At 31.0% G+C, this 21,721-nt stretch overlaps 2 protein-coding genes and 1 long non-coding RNA gene across 3 annotated transcripts; all 3 read right to left on the minus strand.

The window, feature by feature from the left end:
- On the minus strand, nt 442–20,086 carry LOC109334731. The gene is made up of 3 exons (XR_002106137.1): nt 19,833–20,086; nt 13,038–13,040; nt 442–458 (listed from the first exon to the last, which is right to left on the minus strand). It is a non-coding gene; the product is annotated as an uncharacterized LOC109334731 (long non-coding RNA).
- LOC109334721 lies at nt 13,580–14,767 on the minus strand. The gene is made up of 4 exons (XM_019570634.1): nt 14,693–14,767; nt 14,314–14,403; nt 14,084–14,170; nt 13,580–13,904 (listed from the first exon to the last, which is right to left on the minus strand). The coding sequence occupies exons 1-4, from the start codon at nt 14,753–14,755 to the stop codon at nt 13,800–13,802; spliced, it is 345 nt and encodes a 114-aa protein (XP_019426179.1). The 5' UTR covers nt 14,756–14,767; the 3' UTR covers nt 13,580–13,799.
- On the minus strand, nt 20,330–21,145 carry LOC109334711 (auxin-induced protein 6B). The gene has a single exon (XM_019570623.1). The coding sequence runs from the start codon at nt 20,946–20,948 to the stop codon at nt 20,526–20,528; it is 423 nt and encodes a 140-aa protein (XP_019426168.1). The 5' UTR covers nt 20,949–21,145; the 3' UTR covers nt 20,330–20,525.

The following is a 21,721-nucleotide window of genomic DNA, read 5'->3' on the forward strand; positions in this document are numbered from 1 at the left end:
AATGTTGAATGATAAAACCAATGGCTCCCCAGGTAGAATTGCATCAACTTCCACAACAAATTTGGAGTCCCATATTGGACGAGATGTTGATGGATAAACAACGGAAGAAATAATTACATCACTCTGATACCATGTTAAAATAGTAGAGTTATGCATGAATCTTGATAAAACAAGAAAGAAAGAATGAGAAAATCATTCATTGAATGATTATTGAATTGATTGAATGAGTTGAATTGAGTTATAATGAAAATCTTTGTATAAAAGGAAGAAGAAAAACTAACTAATATAACTAACATTTATTACTCTTAGAAACTAATAACTTGGGCTAAAACTAACCCAACAATATATTTCAACACCTCTCTCCTCATTTTTAACAGTTGCATCTCAAATTGCCTAAACTCTCTCATCTCATTCATTCTTCTTAAACGTAAGATTTAAAAAATATATATATGTATATACTGGGAGCTACTAACCATTCATGATTGGTTATAAGGCCTACATTTATTGTTCTCACAATTTTTATATGATAATTGTTCTCACTAGAGTAGCAGCTATATATATATAAAATCTTAAATAAAAGACACATACATGAGTTATATATTTAAGGAACATGAACCACATGACATGATCAATGAACCATGATGGTGATATTTGTAATCCTTACTTTTGTTTTGCCACAGATGGATGCCTCATTAAACCGAAATTTTGGCAGTTATTTAAGTCTGAAAGAAATATATATAAAATATATACAATAATTTAAAATATAATGTTATAGTTAATATTATTTATAAGATGAAAGATAGAAATAAACTAAAAGACTATTATATTATTTTTTTAAGCTGTTACATTACATGTAGAAGTTAATTACATATTAAAAAACGGGTATACATTAAAAAAAAATATTTCAAATGAAAATTTTAATAAATAAATCATATATAAGGAGAGGAAATACATTATAAGTGTTTTATAACACAATATTACTAATATATATTTAATAATATTGATACTTATGTGCTTCTAAATATTCGTCAAAATCAATCTATCTCATACAAATGCCCGAGTAATATGTATATTCTTAACCATATGAATGTACGAGTAACATGAGTGTTCTTAACCATGTGAATATACGGGTAACATATGTGTTTCTTAATCATGAGAATGTACGTTTGACATGTGTGTTCTTAATCACATGAATGCACGAGTAACATGTGTTTTCTTAACCATGCGAATGAGTGCACAAATAACATGTGTGTTCTTAACCATTAGAATGTACATGTAACATGTGTGTTATTAACCATTAGAATTCATGTGTAACATGTGTGTTATTGACGATACGAATACATGGGTAACATGTTTGTTCTTAACCATATGACAAAATTATTGCCCTGTGCGAATGCATGAATAACTTACTAGTTTATTCTCTATGACTATTATCATTAATAGATATATTTATTTGCAAAATAAGTGACATATCATAAGTAGTGAGAAACTCAAAGTCAATCCCAATTAGTTGTATCATTTTCTTAACACTTAAATTAGTTGGTGCTAATAATATAAAGCTAGTACCAAGCACTGATTTAAACTAAACAATACTGCATGAATCGTGATCTTGTTATTATTATTTTAATACTTATTGATGATAACTATATATAAGGTAGATAACTCGAAATCAAATAAAAAATTCATATTTTAAATAAAAAACTAATAATATTGTAAATATGTTGAAATTTTGTATTTTTATATTAAAATGTCATTAATAAAAAAACATTTGAGCTTATCTTATTATTTAGTAGAATTAGTATGATTTGAAATTTTATAAGGGAGAGAGAACTTGTTTCTTGGTCCAATGAAAGTTGGATTCCACTTTCTCCATTAAGTGGTAAGAAATAATAATTATCATATTTAACAATGTAGTATGTATCAAAATTTATCTTATCATATTATGCCGTAGATGATGAGTGATACATATTACAAAGAGAAGTAAAAATATAGTAAACTATAAAGAACTCATTTTGGTTCATTATAAAATGCATCAATAATTCTAAGGAGATGCTGCATAAATATACAAAAGAGAAAAATGATTTTATAATCAAATTCAATATGCAAATTTACAAATAATCAATTTATTCTAGCTAATGTATAATTAACTAAGAGTGAATTACACATACACCAATTAAAGTTTAACTAAAAGTATACTTATCACTTTTTGTGTGTGAAAGATTACTCTAATCTATCATTTAATGTTAGTCAGTGTAATATATGCATATAAATTAGATGTGATTTGTGTAAGTGCAAAAAGAAAAATAAGTTATATAATTTTACTAAAGTTGAGAGTGTGTCTAAGTGTAATTTACTTTTTATTTAATTTTATGTAAATTTGTTTTCAAGTTTTCCTTATTTTCTTTTAAAAAAAGTATATTAGGCTCCCAAGTGTGCCATACATGAATTTAGGATAGATAAAACATGACATTTCATGTATTCTTTAACAATAGAGATCCATATGTCCGTCCTAATTTAAACTACATTGGATAGAGTTGTCCAAATTGCCATTGTCATGTTCAAATTTCCCTTTTTATTTTACCCTTTCTTAATCTCCATTTACCTACCTAGTCTCTCCCATCTTCGGTTACTCTCATTCCTTTCACCCATCTACACACCATGACCTTTTTATTTCTGGTTTGACTGGATAACCTCATTTTCTTTATTTTCATTGAATTGGAAAAGTGGCTAAACACTTCAATTTATACAAAAGGAAAGAGTTGGTTAATTGCTTAGAAAACAAGCACCTAACCCCCAACTACTCTAAAAGCCAAAAGAGCTCTAACAATCTATAACAAACTTCTTCTAAGAAGCATATAGAATCAAAAGGAAACATATGAAATGCCTAAAAACAAAAAATGTTGAGGACACAAAAATTGATGCACCATGATTAGAAAGCTCCAGCCAGAGCTTGTACGCCTAGGCCAGATGCACCATGGCCAGGGAACCTCGGTCAGATTTGGTGCACCACGCCTAGGGAGCCTCAGTCAGAATTTACTCGCCTAGGCTAGAAGAAGTCGGTCAAACTTGGTGCGCCAAACGACCACACTTGGTGCGCCAGGCCCTAGGCGCCTCGGGCAGAATCTATGCGCCAAGGCCTGTGTACCATGGTCAGAGTGTTGTGTGATGACTCAGATTAATATGCTGATGGTGATGCACTGCCTTTCACAGATTTCTTATTCCTTCGGTCACGAACCATAATTTCTCGGCCAAGATTGATTTTTCCCTCGCCATGTGGTAGTGTTGCTCGGTGAGATTTGATTTTAGCTCGGTCAATTTGCACTTTGGCTCGATTATGTTGCATGGGTGTTTTATCTCGGTCATGTTCAGTCATTGGCAACTTTAATACTTTTCACCGCATTGTCATGCCTTCTTATTAAATGGCCATTCTTTACATTTATCCACAAATCAGATAAACCATATGAGTGCATAAAATGATATAAAAATTGTGTCTTGTGAAAGCTAATGGTAAATAATCATCGATGTCTGGGTTAAAGTTGCAACATTATAGCATAAAATTGTTGGCTTTGCCTCCTCAATTTTCAGTTCAAATATCTTTTAGTTTATGTTTTACTTATCATGTTTTATTATATAGATTTGAGATAAGATATTGTATAAAAAATCGGAGTGAAGTATACAAGCATGACCTATTAATATGTGAAGGTGTGTTACTTGATAAATGATAAGGTGTGTTCCGAAAAGTGTGTGCCATACTTTACGTTCTTCAAATGTCCTAATAATGAATTAAAAAAATTATGACAACTATTAAGCAATATTAAGATTGATCAAAGCAAGCAACTTGACCAAAGCAATCTCAAACTTGACCGAGACAACCATAGCACCAAGGCTCCTGACCGAGACAGGACTAAGGCGCATGACCGAGACAGGACCAAGGCTCCTGACCGGGATAGGACCAAGGCCACCAGGGCACATGACTAGACCAACATCAAAACACACGACCGAGACATCAAGGCCTGTGACCGTATCAGCAACAAGGCACATGGGCCATCTGACCGAGACAATGAAGTCAAGGCACATGGGCCACATGGGCCATCTGACCGAGACTGCCTGATCAAGGCTACTTTGTAAAGCAAGAGAGAATGATTCAATTCTCAATCATCCAAAATTAATCAAAATTTCATATCTTTTATTCTTCATCTTCAACCTTCAAGTTTCTCTTCCAAGAACCAATATAGGTTCTTGTTCAATCATCATCTTCTCTTTTTAATGAACAAATTAGTGGGGCTAAGTTGCTCACTTTAAAACATTAGTAAAATTATGTATGCATACTATCAATTATAACAATAATTCACTTTACTGTATGAGACACTCACCTATTGTGGGAATCCTTCTAGCATTACACCTACATATATGACTATTGTAACACAATTGTCATTCTATATTAGAAGAGTAAGAAATAGAAAAAATAATGTAATTGGTTTTTTTATTTTTCTGAGAGGGGTGGACAAAGGATCACATGTATCATTGGTAATTTATGCAAAGCCTATAGAGTTTGTCTGCACACCTTTGTAGGATGGGTATGACATGAAAAATGTATCAATCCACCCTAAAATATCCGGCCCAACATACCCTATTCATCTACGGACATTTCAAACTGATAAAATTCGTGGCTTGGAGACATTATTGGAGAAAATATTAAACATGAAATATGCAAATGTATATGTTTTTTGTCAAATATGAGAAAGTGCATTCCATTTATTATATGAATTTGTATATCAAATGTGATAAAGTACTATCATTTTCTTATTATATATATTTATATTATATGTCCATATGTATCATTTCTTTTCTATTTTGTATGCAAATTATGTACTATGTATATTCTATATTATATTTATGCATTTATATTTTGTATGTATTGTTTTATTTGTATAATTTTTTCTTATGATAAATACATTTGTATATTTGTATGCAAATTATGTATTATTTATTTTGTATGATTAGTGTATATACATTTATATATTTACATATATTTTTTGTAATTTTTTAGGGCGGCCTGCAACCTCACCGTATCCATGTTTAGAGCGGGCATATCATGATATTTCATATCCTAGTTAAAAACGAGTATACTCATGTCTACCCTAATTTAGGAGAGCAATGCATAACCATAGAGAGAGCAACCCTAATTTTTAGTAGCAGGTTTTAGCAGATATCCAATTTTTACAGCCTGTATAGTGCTTTTGTGTCAATGGTTATGAAACTCTAGTCACTTCATGCATCTATTTCTCTCTCTCTATATAGCTTATATATCTGTATCTGTATATAATTTCTGGAACAGGTAGTTTGGTAAGTCATATGTGCCCCATTTCTTTAGAATTATTAAATAGAGTTTTGGACTTTGTGAAAATCTGAATCTGTTGAAAAGAAATGTCATGATGAAGTTTTAACATTATTGTAGTAGTGTAACTTTTGTACTAATTATCAAAGTAGTGCAACTTTATAGAAATCGGCTAACACATAGCCGTTTTGTATTTTTTTTCTTGGCCCCACCAAAATCGGCAACCAATGTGGAGTTTTTTTTATGTATTCCTATAGAAATCGACAACTAAGAAGGAGTATCTCCTATTTTTTCTTTCCCCCACCAAAATCAGCAATGTAGAAGGAGATTTTTTTAATATATATGCCTTAATCGACAACCAAAAAAGAGTTTTTACTTTTTTTTCTCCCTAAGAGAATCGGCTATGGTGTAAGAGTTTTATTTTTTTTTTATTTTTTTATGCCCTAACAAGAATCAACTATGCTGAAGGAGTTTTGTGAGTTTTTATTTTTCCCCACCCTAAACAAATCGACAATGACATATGAGTTTTTCATTGTTTTAATTATTTTTTACTTCTATAAAAACTTGATCTTGTGTTCACCAAAAAACACATCTTCTAAAACTTGTTACTGAAGTCTTTTCCAGTGCTCTTTCTCTCTTTCTAAAACACACCTTTCTCTCTTTCCAATACTCTTTCTAAAACTTGTTGAATTGAAGGTAGTGTTATATTTTTCATTTGGAGTTATTCTCTTCTTTCATATTGTTACTTCACTGTAGGTTAGTATTCTCACTTAGATTGATTATATTTTATCATATTGTTTTTAAATGTTATATGTAGTTAATTTTTTTAATATTCTTATTTTGTTAAATGTAGATGACTATTCTAAGGGATATTGTTAGCGACTTTAGTGACGAAGAAGACAATGAAATATGCAGTGATGATGAGGAGGTCAAATTCAATGTTGGTTCATCTTGTAGGATTACATATAGCACTCCAACATCATTTTTCGTAACACAAATTCGGAAGTTGGTCGTGATGTTGGTCATACAACTAGTTTAATGAACAATAATAACAATGACTTGTTTGTTGGGATGCAATTTGAATCTAAAGAAGCCACAATAAATGCTATTAAATAATTTCATATTAAAAATTCATTTGATTATGTTGTTGATGAGTCTAGACCATATAGATATGTGGAGAAATGTACACATTTTGGTGACAGATGTGAGTGACAAATTCGCGCTTCTTTTAACGTTAAGCGCGACATTTGAGAAATTAACAAAATTAATGGAACACATAGTTGTATATATATGTTGGTTTCCCAAGATCACAACAAATTAAATTCACCATTCATTTTAGACCTTATTGTTAATTTGGTATCTGCAGATCCAAATATACTAGTTAAGACATTGATAAAGGAGGTTGTTAGTCGTTTTGGTTATACAGTGACATATAGAAAGGCGTGGACGACAAAACAAATGACATTAGCCAAAATTTATGGTGACTGGGAAGGATCATACAATGAGTTACTACGTTGGATGAATGTTGTACAATATTTCTCTCCCAATGCAATTATGAAATATCAAGCACATCAACAATAATTACTGATAAAAAAAGAGATTGGAGGATGTCTATTACTCCTTCAATCATGGACATATGATCACATTCAAAATCTTACACCAAGACTGCGCGACACAACTACACCTTATTTTCCATTGGTCAAAATGTATATATTTATTTTATTATTATATGTAAATATTTATTGAAATATATTTACTAGCTAACAATGATTAATAATAGGTGGTCACAACATTTGATCACCACCAACATTCCTGGACATACTGTTAATATCATATGTGTAATGTTTGATCATATGCATGTAGAGCATGTATATTTTTTGTGTATTACTTTAAATATGCTCTTTGTATATTAGGTTATTAGTATTTACATTATGTTAGTATATTACTTTAAATAGGCTTTGTTTTACATTCTCTTTCTATATTACTATAAATAGGCTGCATTTGTATATTAGGTTATTATTATTTACACAAACTATGATTTTATTTGTATATTTTTTTATATTAACTTTTTTAATAACATTTCTACCAGTTTGAGTGGATGCCATATTTGTGTGCTACTCATTTGTTTTTCAATTATGAAATGACATGCTACTGATCGGGTTATGAGGCAATTTGGTTTTGATCAACCAATTCCACAAGATATAGTGAATTATGAAAAACTTCATAAAGTTGACGTACATGGCAAAATTGATTGTGACTGACCACATAAGCATCGGCGATGGATTTAAATATAGAATAACAGGGGAAACTATGCGGTCGATGGTATGATCTCTAATATCCTCCCTTTGAACCAATGCTTTGAGTATATGCAATGATACTTGAAAATGACTAGAATATACATATCTCGAGATGGAGCACACTCTAATGGAATGGTAACACTTTTTTATAAATTAAACTTTGTATTTAATTATATTATTTACTCCTAATTTTGTCTAATTCTTTTTCAGTATACATATGCAAAAAGAATTTGTGATCAGAGTCGTCCTCCAGCTTCTTTAGTAAATCTCACACAATCTTTATGTGACGTCTTCTCATCTGGCCGTGAAATGATGGGAGCATTGACTGAGCTATACCCATATTCATACTTTACCCACATTGATGAAACTCTTCTTACTCATCATTATCATATGCCGAAAATTGAGTCTTCCCAACAAACTCAAGCAGATACTAATTCTCAAGCACATACTACTTTTACTCCTCAACAACAACAATCATATATGACTCTGAAAATTTTAATTATTCATCCACATATTTGTCATCAAGTTCTCAAATCTCACTACCATCAATGTTTGCTACTACTTCAAGTACAATATATCATCCTACTATGCCGTCTGCAAACATTTTTGGTACTGATGACGAAGTTGTGGTTGGGGATGTTGATGAAGATGATGAAGAGGAGCCACAACTGGTGACACGTGGCAGAGGGAGAATTTCGCAGCGGAATGAACAACAATTAAGAGTTCAACCGCCAAGAAAGAGAAAACCACCTCCATGTGGCACTTCATCACATAGACGTCATTAAAGTTTTCTGGGATTTAATGTATTAAAATTTTGATATTGTAATATTTTGTTTCATAATAATATTAGTGTTTCAAGATTTGGTAATAGGTTGGTAATAGACAAAAATTATACACACAAAAAAAGTTTAAAAAACAGTTGCAAGATTTGGTTAAGGCATAAAAAATTTAAACATAAAACTCCTCAGCATAGTTGATTCTTGTTAGGGCATAAGGAAAAAATAAAAACAACATAAAACTCCTACACCATAACTGATTCTCTTAGGGAGAAAAAAAAAGTAAGAGACCAAAAACTCCTTCATGGTTGTCGATTAAGGCATATATTAAAAAAAATCTTCTTCTACATTTCCGATTTTGGTGGGGGAATGAAAAAAAAGGAGATACTCCTTCTTAGTTGCTGATTTCTATAAGAATACATTAAAAAAAACTCCACCTTAGTTGCTGATTTTGGTGGGGCCAAGAGGAAAAAAATACAAAACGGCTATGTGGTAGCCGATTTCTATAAAGTTGCATTATTTTGGTAATTAGTAAAAAAAGTTATACTACTACTACAGTAATTCTTTGGTGAAACTACACTAATTGAGTAAATTTTCCAAAATAAAAACGATCATATATTCTAATGTAAACCCATTGGGACATAACATCATTGAAGACCCTTTACATGGCTTAGGAGGACCTATGACTAGAGCTAAGACCAAAAAGGCCCAAGAAGCACTTCGGCAACTCATATTTTCTACCATGGAAACAAGTGCAAATGAGACCAAGCATGAAGAGAAGGCTTTAATTTGCATAAGTCTTAATGAAGAGCTCAAGGAAGGCTACGACCTAGGGGAGGATCCACCTTGATCTCTTTAGTTCTTACATTAGTAATTCGGACCTTAAATAAGTGGGAATTGTCTTAAACCCACACTAGTTTAGGTTTTTTATTTATCATGTCATTTAAATTAATGTCATTTTATTACATTTGTTTTAATTAAGGTTCATGTCTTGTAGGAAGGAAGGAAGACACGGTTAAGAGATAGGACAAGGAGATAAAGCATATTGATGAAAGCTTGGAGGGAAAAGATGGAGCCAAAGAGATTCCACACGGCTAGAATCAAGGAGGACCAAGTCCACATGATGATAATTAAGGGAGATCTAATCTCCACAAGATAAGGATCTCCTAATCTAATTTTCAAACAAGCAAATCAAGGAGGACCAAGTCCACATGATGATAATTAAGGGAGATCTAATCTCCACAAGATAAAGATCTCCTAATCTAATTTTCAAACAAGCAAATCAAAAGGAGAACCAAATCGTATCATCAACATGAAGATAATGAAAGATATTATGTCAACCACTCATCAAGGCAATCTCAAATCAAATCTACCATCACCATTCATCCAACACATGAAGATTAGATTGAGATTAGATAGGATTAGTTTACCTTTTCATGCCTTTTGATTATGGCAATGCAAAACCGAATTCCTTTCTCTAAATGTATGACCCGAATGCACAAGGAATAAAGTAGATTGAATTTTATTTTGAATAACCATTGTTAGTGAGTTTTCTCCGAGCTTCTTGGCTGAGTCAAGAACCCTTGTTCTTATCAAGAGTATCATTCTCTTGTGGTGAACTTCACAAGGCTTAGCAAACATCCCATTGTTTGTGGCGCCATACCATTCCAATCCCCCTTCCATATTCTTAAACACTTACAAACACACCGACCTTCAATCCACCATCCAAACCGTGATCACCTTACACTCCATCATCAACCAGCATTCATCCATCATCCACTACAACCCGTGAGCATCAATTCCATCATCAACCAACAATCATCCACAACATACAACACATCATCAACTACAAACCGTGAGCAAGCATTCCAATATCAATCATTCACAAAGCAATTCTCTAAGTCCAAACCGAGGCAACTACAAAGCAAATCAAGCAAATACAAGTACAATCAAAACTACAAAGGACTTTCACAAGAAATGATCCTACAACAAAGGCAATCCACAAAGAGGTTGTCATCATATTCACTGGCAAGAGATTCCCCTTCCTTGCTTAAGAATGTTGGCTAGATGGTTGCTAATGGGCACTAATATGTTTGTGTAGGTTGGCTTATTGCAGCAGCGGCTTGAACTTATAAAAGGTTTAAACAAACAAGCATCTATACACTATGTTTGTGCTTTTAGTGACCTTCTTCAGCTAATGAGAAATATTCTAAATATGCAGAAAAACTAAGTTTCTTGAAAGTCTCAGTACAACTTTGATAAGACCTAAGTGATCATCGATAAACATCCAATTTTAATAATTATTGAGACAAGTATAAAGTCTAAATTATTGCAATATAATAGTTGAAAATGAGTGAAACACTTACCTTCATGTTGTTCTAATTGATCGTATGTACCAACAAGATGTTGGCATAATGATGTAAGATTCACTGAATTCCTAAGATTGAGGGTTTGATTTATAGGAGCGACGAACCTCAAAAGTCATTAGTTCCTCACCCAAAAAAGTGAAGGGATATCCTTGGAAGTACCAAAAAAATTGATCTCATGTGACCACATAAACATTTCTCTAGATTGAAAAACATTAGCTTAGGTGAATTGCTAAATGGATTCATGAAATTTGCATTCATTTCACTATTAGACACATGATTTGTAGGCATCACATATCTTGTGGGATCTCTTTGAAAAATATGAAATCATACAAAACATTCTTGATTTTAGATGAGATCAACTTTTTACTAAGCCATGGTTTTTAAAATTTGTAATACCTTTTATTTGTCGACAAACAAAGTTATAAGTTGAGAGAGTCGATGAGCATCAAATTGACCATAATTTCTAATTCATGTAAAAAAAACCAACTTATTACACACTTTTTAATTAATTTGTACATTAAAAGAACGATATCTTTTACATATTTTGGATCAAGTCCATCCTAATAGATACAAATAGTGTTTCCAAAAACAAATCAAAATGATTCATTTCCCAATTTATTGTATCAAAAAGAAATTAGTTGTCTAATCTTCATCTGCAAAAAATAAAAAAGTCAATAATGAATGAATAAAATAAACCAATGAAAAACTCTAATAATAAAAATTGTTATACCATATTCATTATCTTCATTATAATCTGAATTTGGAGAACCAAAACAAGTTGGGGTAGTAGAAGAATGTTGAACCTATTAAAAGGAAAAAAGAAAGAATACAAGTATTCAAGTGAAGTCATTGTAATATGCAACTCAATTGTATAATTTATGGTATAAAGAGTGAGCATATGCTATATGTAATATGACCAGTGGCCAAAAGAAGTCCAACATCATAAAGGAGTTGACTTGTATTCTTTTCTTTGCCCTTTCAATAAAGGAGTTGACTTGTATTCTTTTCTTTGCCCTTTCAATAAAGGAGTTAACCCAAATTACACTTTTTGCACTGTGTGCTAGATGGATGTATTAGGATTTAGGATAGTGTTTGTCTACATGGTCATGCATTAGAAGTATAAGACCATGACCATTGAAGTTAGAATCTGGTCTTCTAATTAGTTTCTTGAGACTTCCCGAAAATTTGGGTATATTTTAGAGACTAATGCAGTGTAGTGCACAAGGGTGGTATTTGATCACATTCTATGGTATAAACACAATTATATCCTTTGTAAAATATCTAACTTAAGCAAGGAAGGAAAAAAAGTATAATCTTGAATCTTGTGATAAATGATACATGACAAAATATTTGAGCCTCCATACTTTATTATGTTTCTATTCCTTGTAACAAAAGGAGTTTACATTCTAAGACTTGTTCTATCATCATTCCCATGCATGACATATTGTGACATGTTTGAAATTTATCCTTGTAATTAACATGGTGGTCCATTTATTTAAATGTCCTTCTATTCCTTAGTTTATAAGATTGTTTTAACTAGTTTTTGACAAGGAGAATCTAAAATAATTCACACTTCTAGCACTTCCTTGATGAAACAGAAAGAAAGATTAGATAAAAATTTAGAGAGATCCCTAAACTCCCATTTAGGATCTAGTAACCAACAGAAACCAAGGATAAGTTCAACCCAATTATTCATAAGCCAAGTATGGCTAGACATAGTCACGTCAAAGTTATTATTGGGCTTAAGTTGTAAACTTGTAATTGTGCAACTTTATTTGATAAATTAAGTGACCAAGGATTATATCCACATACCTCTATTTGAAAGGCAATAGAAGTAACTCCAAGATAGTATCTGTACCATCATTTCATAGCCCCCCTGGCATTATCATGCTGTGCACTGAATCCAACATAAGTTGTTAGGGTGACATCATCTTTAGGTATGATACAGACCAACATATTCATTGAGCAATATTTACAGTTAGAATGATTGAACTTTGAAGCAAATTAGGGAAAGGAAGAGTAATTTGCAAAACTAATTACATGGTAATAACAAAGTGGCATATTAGCAATCTCTAGGGAAGGGCACATAGTAAAACATCAAATCCTCATGCATGATTGTATATAAAAACCTTATCCATAGCTTCTTTACCCTTAATACCTAAAGATAAAGGGTTTTAGCTGTTAGAATTTCTCTTTAAACATAACATTAGCTAAGTCAAAAAATGATTGGTTGTAAAGTTCCAGTTGCAAATAGAACTATCTTATCTCATGCACACCAGCCTTTAACACGGATTGTGTTTCTGCTATAACTTCTTGCATGAAAAACTCTGTATCTTTTCAGCAAGATCAGTGGTATCCCCCATTAATGCATAGGCAACAATTACCTGTATCACCTCTTCTTATGTTAAATCGTTTATATTTCCATTAATCTGTTAGCATACGCATACATATATACCATGAAATGCGGACAACAAGTAAAAATGTAAAATACGGGTGATAACTTGTGTCACAAGTCAAACCAAGGATGGGAGTTATTGCCATGGAGCACAGCCTATCACACTAAAGTACATGAACATTGCAAAATTTCAAATCTGGATAAGTAGGTACACTAGGGCAAGTTTTAAAATCATGTGGTTGGCAGTCACTTGAAATTTTGGAAAAATAAGCTCTATCATATCAGTTTTAAAGCCAAAGCTGGCTCAAACAAGTTCTTAAAGAAAACTGTTTTTTATTTGAACCAAAACATTCATCATTTCTCATCCCTTGCTTTTCTATTTTATTTGAAATTTACATAGAAAATAAAAATATTTTCTCATCACCAAGATTCAGCAAAAAATATTTAATATTAAACTAGTTCAGTAACCAACTTTAATTAAACCGGTTAAACTTTATAAGGATTTATGAAACTAGTTTGATGTTCAAAGTTTAGGACTATATTTTACCGTGCCACACACACCCCAATCATTCAAGACACTGAATAACACTTGCTCCATATGAATAAATGACAAACCAATTTCAATCACAAAAAATAAAAACTCACTATTATATAGCCATCTTCTTTGAATTCTTGACATACTCCCAATAAAACAACATCCAACTTCTGTAAAGTTCTTCCCAGCCAAACCTACATTAACATGGGAAATCAAATACATTGTCATCAAGAAAATGTACAGTAAAAGAAGTAGGAGTAAAGGAATTAAGGCTTGAATTACACAAGTTCCTAAAATGAAATGAAAATCTTAGGAATAAAGCAGTGCTTGATATATCAATCTAAATCATTTCTAATTGTAATTTAACATTCACCTCTACACCACAACTCAAATCTTGTATTGCTGAAAGCTTTGACAAACTATCCAAGATTTGCAAATACTCAGATAGGACTTGAAATGCCTGCATAATGACCAACAGTAAAATTAAACGTCTTAGAAGCTGGTTTGTTTCGAATAACAGGGAAAACGAAAGCAAAAGTGGAAAGTTGATTGTTAAGTAGTACTTATTGGCTACAATCTGTGTCCTAAAACATAAATAGAAACCTTGCAGTAATTCCCTTCCTCAACAAGGGATTCAAGTGTTGATTGCATGTCCAAAGCACGTCGTAGTTTGGTCAAGATTAGAAGCACATCCTATGAATAGAAAAGCAAGCATTCATGAAATCACCACCACAAGCTATAAAAAGGCCCTGTGAGCAATTTTTCATCCCACCCTAATCCTAAAGCCCCTCCCCAAAAACGTAAATGAATAAATAACACATCTTAAAGTAAACTACATTATGCCCCCTAAATGCTAAAATAAAAGGTCGTGAATAACAAAAAATCACTTTTCAAAGCACATAACAAAATAATATAATGAAAAAGGGAAAACAAAGCATTAAAAAAACAACTAACCCATGTGTGGATAAAAAGAGGAAAATACCATAAAAGCTTGTTTCTTTTTTGAACAAGAATTCATAATGAGATCCCTTGAAACTTCATTCATAGATGACGTCAAGTGTCTTCTTCCATTCTGCAAAGGCGTTGAAAATAATGCAATAAGGGCCAGGTAGAGCAAATTCATTCTCTTCCCAAATTCGTTGCTTATAATAAAGTTAGCACTACAAAATAAAAATCATAAATGAAGAACAATATTTATAGTATAAATTAAAAAATTTAGGGTTTAAAGAAAATAGTTGCAATAGTGTAATCAGAGAAGAGAAGTCTCTAATGTTGGGAAATTTGAACGGAGAGATATTATGATAAAATTGTAATCACAGACGAAAAATGTAAATAAATTTGGTACCTTAAACTTGTTTCAATCTGATAGTGCAAGAATCAACAATTTCTTGTGGGAATGCTTGAGAAAGAACTCAAAATATTTATCACTGATTTCCTTATCAAGTTCAAAAAAAATCAAAACCTAAGCAAAAAATTGACACATTATTGAATTCTGTAATAAAAACTTGAATCAGAAACCTTGTTTCAAAATCAGAAAAACAAGAATCAAAGTCGAAATAAAAACTGGAAACATAATTTGGTACTAGAAACTTGTTTAGATATGATATTGGAAGAAACATACATTTTTGAAACACATATTGAAATCCTAATTTGAGGATGAAATGCTTTTCTGAATAAGAAACGTGAAAGTAGATAGCAAACGAGGAAGAGAATGTGCCACCTATGAAGCACAAATATGGATACATGTATCGGATACGATACGTCGACACACATTTTTTCTTCTATACGTTCAGGAATACACATATAAATTAATAAAAAAGACATAAAATATGATAAAATTATAAGTGTAAATCAAAATATTATCTCCTCCCCTCTTTCTTCTCTTCTCTGTTAAGAAATAAAGGTAAGCCATTTATTTATCTTATCTATTAATACTCCCACATCCTCTTCTCTTTATAAACATACTAAGCGAAAAGAAACTAAGAAGTAAGAAAGGTAAGCTTTTTTCTGTTTTCTCTTCACAACATACCTATGGCGGTAGAGGCAGTAACACTAAGCACCGGCTGACGACGTTATGGATCAGAAAGTACCAGATATTCGAGGGTCAATGTGGTGTGATGGTAAGTTGGTATGATGTGACCTTTAAATAAGTGAGTGTTTATTGAAAACAAATCTATCTTATCATAAAAATGAATCTATATATCCTATATTTTACTGAAAACGAATCTATATATCCTATATTTTATTGAAAACGAATCCGATACGTGTCTTGATATTTATTTTTATTTTTTTATTTTTTATTTATTTTTGGATACCCTGTGGACACGTATCATTCGCGAATCTGAGTATATCAATGTCGGATACGTGTCGGACACCGACACGCAAGGGTATTTGACGAATCCGTGCTTCATAGCGTGACAGAATATGGAGAAAAAGGAAAGAGGAAGTAGAAAGGGGAATGAGAATGAGAACGGAACTAATTTGCAAATATAAAATATGGAAACACTTTCTTCATCTTGCCTCTCTCTACTCTCTTCTAAAAACGTGGATACTCTGCATTTTTTTTAGTAGTGGATAAAGTGAGAGGGGTTGGGTGAGTAGAAAATGTTGGAAACTAGAAAGTCAAGGTGTCTAAGAGGAGATTAAGAGATTTGGGTTGAGAACTATTTTATTTTAGTATGTGAAACATTACTCAGAGTCCAATAGAACCTATAGGTATATTTTTCCTATTTCTATGATTTTAGTGTATGTCACTAAAAACATACGGAAGAGATATGGTGTTGTATTCAGAAAAATGACCAATATTTTATATTTAATAATAAAATTAATTATTATATATTGATGAAATGGACATATGTAGGTAGGTATATGTAATCTATACCCATAATTTTAAAGTCATTGTTAAATCATATAGTGACATAAACTATTTTATGTAGGTATAAGGTACCTATATCTATATATTACGTTACTAATATATATAGTTACCAACTTAGACATCTCTAACTCTATTATATATATATTTACGCTTTTTCTATGTCAAGAGGTATATTACATCTATACCTATAATTTTATTCGTTGTCACTATAAGCGTTTGTAGGTATATGACAAATTTCTTATAGGGGCCATAAGTGGGAAATAAGTTGGAGAATTTGTTGTTTGTGAAGAAATTACTTATCTCTATATTGTCCAATAAGCTATGAGATTAAGATGTTCATACTTAGGGCTCACAAAAAACCAAACCAACTCGATATTCGTTTGAAACTTGATTGGTTATCGATAAACTTAGTTCATAAATCAAATGAGCTGAATCGTTAAATAAACGAGCCGAACTTGAATTGAATATAGTTCGAATTGTTAGATTCATGAACTTGTTCGATATATATATATATATATATTATATAAACTAATTTGTATGTTCATTATGACCCCTATATTATTTTATGAGTGTAAAATCTGTACACTAACAGTGTAAAGATTTATACACATGCATACTATCATCCACCCTTCATTTGGATTACTTTTTTTGAAAAGTCAACAATAATTAAACTTCAATAGTGGATAATATAATGACAGTGTATAAATCTTTTACACCATTAGTACATACATATTTTTCTCTTATTTTATATATATAAATAAATAAGATTATATTTATATATATAAAAGCTATAAATGATTGCCCCATCACCACGCAAATTAACACTCAATCATCTCATCATTATGGAGGATTCAAAGATGTCTAATTAAATGGTTTCTTGAAGTTTGTGGTTTGGTGGTTAGTTAGGAAGGTTTAAGAAATAAAGTGTAAAAAAGTTGAGGGTAGAGTTTCATCTACTACACATATTAATAATTGTCTATAAAAAATACACTGTTCCAAGTGACAACATGAGACACCAAGCATTGGGTGATGTTGCTGAGAGAAGCTGAAGAGGAATTTGGTTTCCAGCAAACAAGAGGGTGTACTCAAAATTCCATGTCAGGCATTAGGGTTAGAGGAAATATTGAAGATTGGACAATACACTGTTATTAAACTCAGTTTAGACTGGCTGATCGACTGATTCATTTGCGAATTAAACATCTGACCAATCTAAACCTTTCATCTAACAATTTTGCATTAAAATTAGATTGACTTGGTTCGACTTAATCGATTTAAGTCTAAAATCAGTGACTCAGATAGTCAAACCGGTTGGACTACCCGAGTCAATCAAAAAATATATTTTAAAAAACAAACAAAACAATATCATTTTGATATGAAAAAACTTTTAACTTATTTATAATTATATTTGTCATTTGTAACATTTTATAGTAATAATTTTTTTTGATTATTTAATTAGGTATGATAATGTTTTTAAATTTGAAATAAGAGTAATTAAATAATGTTCACTAATATTATAAATTTTTTAAATTTTTTAATGTAAATTGAATTAACCAGTCTAACCAATCATTGACTTAATATCCTGATCGAGTCATTGACCAATCCAACTTTAATAACATCGATACTAGATAACAAAGAATATTTGAATAATTGTCTATAAGAATATTCTTTGAAGTTGGAGAGAAGAAGGACAACAATAATTGTTGTGAAGTTACTACTCCCACTCATCATGCTCAAATATATACATAATCAAAATATTAATCATTAGAGTTAATTACACTAATACCTTTGAGTTTTAGTGAAATTATACAAACCATCGTTCATTTTTCTACACCTACACAAACTTCTCTTAGTTTTTATACTTTCATTACATTGATCACTCATGCATGAGAAATGATTGTAATTTTTTAAATAAAAAATGTGATAAATGCAATTAAGTTAAACAAAACGGGATATATTATGAGGAAAAATCCAAATAATATACAAATCAATGTATATTTATTATTTTTTGTTACAAAATGCATCAACAATTCTAAAGAGATATTGTTTAAATCACTCTTATACTATATCGTAAAGAACCAAAAATAATAAAGATGTATCGATTCATATATTATTTGGACTTGTCTCCACAATATATCATGTTTTGTTTAACTTAATTACATTTATCATATTTTTTGTTTAAAAGATTGCACTTATTTCTCATGATAGGAAGTTTAAAAGATTGCACTTATTTCTCTTATACCAAATTTTTTTGTTTAATCAGTGTAATGAAAGTATAAAAATTAGGGAGTTTGTGTAGGTGTAGAAAAATGAGGGATTGTTTATGTAATTTTACTAAAACTCATGGAGTGTCAGTGTAATTTACTCTAATCATTATTATTCAGGTCTCTTTTTCATTAATCTTCACAAAAACTACTATTGATTTTGTAATTTTCTTGTGGTTTGGGAAGGCAATGCATTAATGAGAAAGAAGTGAAAAGTGTACTCTTCTTTAGCTTTAGAGGCACAAATTTTGAAATTTGAATAAGAAATATTTTTTAGTTTATTAATTTTGTTCAATTAAGTATTTTATATTACTGAAAATATCATAAATTATATTCTGCACCAATAAAAACATGACATGTTAATTAAAAAATTTAAACATTCATTATTTTTTCTATTTTTGCTTCAGTGCCAATGGTATGGGATATAATTTGAAACATGACTTAGGACTAAAGATCTTTGTTCGATATTAGTATTAGCAATAGGAAGTGGGTAGAGCCATAATATATACCTCCATCTTATTTCTTACTATGGACTGCATTATCTGATATTGTCGCAATATTGCAGTTGTGGTGATCTCTGTAATCGTATTACATTTCAATTGTGGTGCATCTCTGAATCACAGTGATGCAGCCGCAACCACATCAGGCCACATTTGGACTATATCAAGTCACGTTGAATTCAAAAATATTTTTTAATCACAAAATAATTCATATTGCAATGACCGTAATAACTACAATCGAGATAACCATAATCACATTTATTATCTCAATCGCGACCACAACCACAATTTAAATCAATGGAATAGATTAATTAAAGTCTCTTTGAATTGTCTATCTTGTTATATGATCCAACGGAAATAATGTCTTCCCTTGTAGAGATAAGCTTGCCTATATCTACGTGCCCCAAACTTTACCATGTGAGATGAGAGCCTAAGCTTTAGGCCGCATTTAAAATATGTATGTATATATACTGTGAATAAGAATACACTGTGAGTAGGAATACACTAAACCGAGCTATACATATCATTAAGAGGCTTCACCATGGTTGAAACTGAATTCATAGCCTTTTGCTATATTAATTACAAATGGTATAATACTCTGATCTTGATCTTGTATCAATAACAGAAGCAGCATCGACAATGGAATGGTTGGCATATATATGTTTCTTGATTGACTCGGTTGATCATCCACAACAAAATAATATGCAAATCCAGGTTGTGCTATTCATGATCTGTCATTTCCTGTACCCTTCCAATGATTAATGATCAATTTAATTTCACAATTCATTCTCTTCCAACTTGCTGTAATATATGATAATATTAGATCTTATGCTTAAAGTCTACATATGTTATATATACAGTACATATCTATTTCGGTTCAGGAGATAAATAACATAATATAACTTTTTTATCATTTCATATACAATGAAATAACACTTCTGTCATTGAAAATTAAAGGAAAAACAAGAATTTCTCTATCTATGCATTGCTGGCAATATCCGTTGAGATTTTAATTTACACTCAATTCAAGATTCACCATCAAAATGGCAATGATATAAACATAAAAGAGGAATTGATGCTAGGTATGATAAAATTATATTGATATTGCATGTTCAATTCATAAGAACATCCACATTAATATACATATAAATATGAGTAGCATGTTATAATCTTACCGAGTTAATTTTTGGAGGATAACATCCGCTGTATTGAGAAGCAAGTCACTAAAATTTGTTGAAATTGTTGTTCATCACAAGGGAAATGAAGAGCACCATGATGGTCACAACCAAACTCCTCAGCCACCATATCCATCAAAACCCTGAAATCTGGCATGCTTAAGAAGCTTATTGGAATCACAAACCTTTTAGATTCTGGTCCAACATAAACAGCAAGAAATCCTTTAGGAACCTTATTGTTCCTCCTTGAATCCCTGCTGCTACTACCATCAGACGATTCTTCTCCATCCACTAATAATGGCTTGTATTTGTGTATCTTCTTCTTTCTTCCAATAACTGCATTTACATGATAACTCGAATAAGAAGTCAACTTCAAAGGGCTTGTAATGATTCTTGGGGTGGGTATGGAAATGGTGGCAAGTTTCATTTTTTATTACACAACCAATTATTATCAATATACATAAATATATAAATAATATGTAAATCTGACAAATTTAAGGATATAGAACTATGATATATGTTCTATCAAGCTAGTTTTGTCATTGAAGAGGAAAGGCTTCTTTGTTCAAGAAACTTTTTCCTCTTGATCTGTTTTAAAGGAACTTATCAATCTTTTATTACACAAAATAAAGAGTTCAGAGTTTAAATTTGAAAGTTAATTACTGACGCTATATTCTTAAGAGTGAAGGCTAGCCATTCATTGGTTTTTGATTATGACCCTACATTTCTCTAGGGCTACCAAACTATCTTATAGGTAAATCGTTCGTTCACCATGAAGATACTAATGACTTTGTTTTTTTAAAAGATATTATGTGAACAACAAATCTAGGTCTTATAATCATACATGAATTGTTAGGATTAAAAGTTAGTTATTAATAATAGGATTAATTCTCTTAATCTTGATCGTTTAAATAAGAGTTAATGATTCATATTAATTATTCTTATTTCTCACTATAAAACGGTTCCTACATAAGTTACTTCCTCTATATATACACATAATTAAGGGGCAAGCTATCATGAGCAATGCAAAAATTAATATGAACCACTGAATCTTATTTAAATGGTCATGTTTAAAATATTTATGCGTACAATCTTTTTAAATAATCATAACCATTCATTCATGTATAATTGTTGTTATAGAAGAACTTTTCTAACTTAAATAACTATATATATTTGAACTTGCTATGCATAAAATTATCA

The sequence above is a fragment of the Lupinus angustifolius genome, chromosome LG02, assembly GCF_001865875.1.
Source record: "Lupinus angustifolius cultivar Tanjil chromosome LG02, LupAngTanjil_v1.0, whole genome shotgun sequence".
Taxonomy (NCBI): Eukaryota; Viridiplantae; Streptophyta; class Magnoliopsida; order Fabales; family Fabaceae; genus Lupinus; species Lupinus angustifolius.

What these genes read in the sequence shown, in the direction of transcription:
- LOC109334711 (XM_019570623.1), bottom strand. Translation starts at nt 20,948, where the DNA reads ATGAAACTTGCCACCATTTCCATACCCACCCCAAGAATCATTACAAGC.
- LOC109334721 (XM_019570634.1), bottom strand. Translation starts at nt 14,755, where the DNA reads ATGAATGAAGTTTCAAGGGATCTCATTATGAATTCTTGTTCAAAAAAG. An exon ending in AGGAAGGGAATTACTGCAAG is followed by an intron (nt 14,171 to 14,313) that starts GTTTCTATTTAT and finishes GTCATTATGCAG; the next exon opens with GCATTTCAAGTCCTATCTGA. An exon ending in ATTTGAGTTGTGGTGTAGAG is followed by an intron (nt 13,905 to 14,083) that starts GTGAATGTTAAA and finishes ATGTTAATGTAG; the next exon opens with GTTTGGCTGGGAAGAACTTT.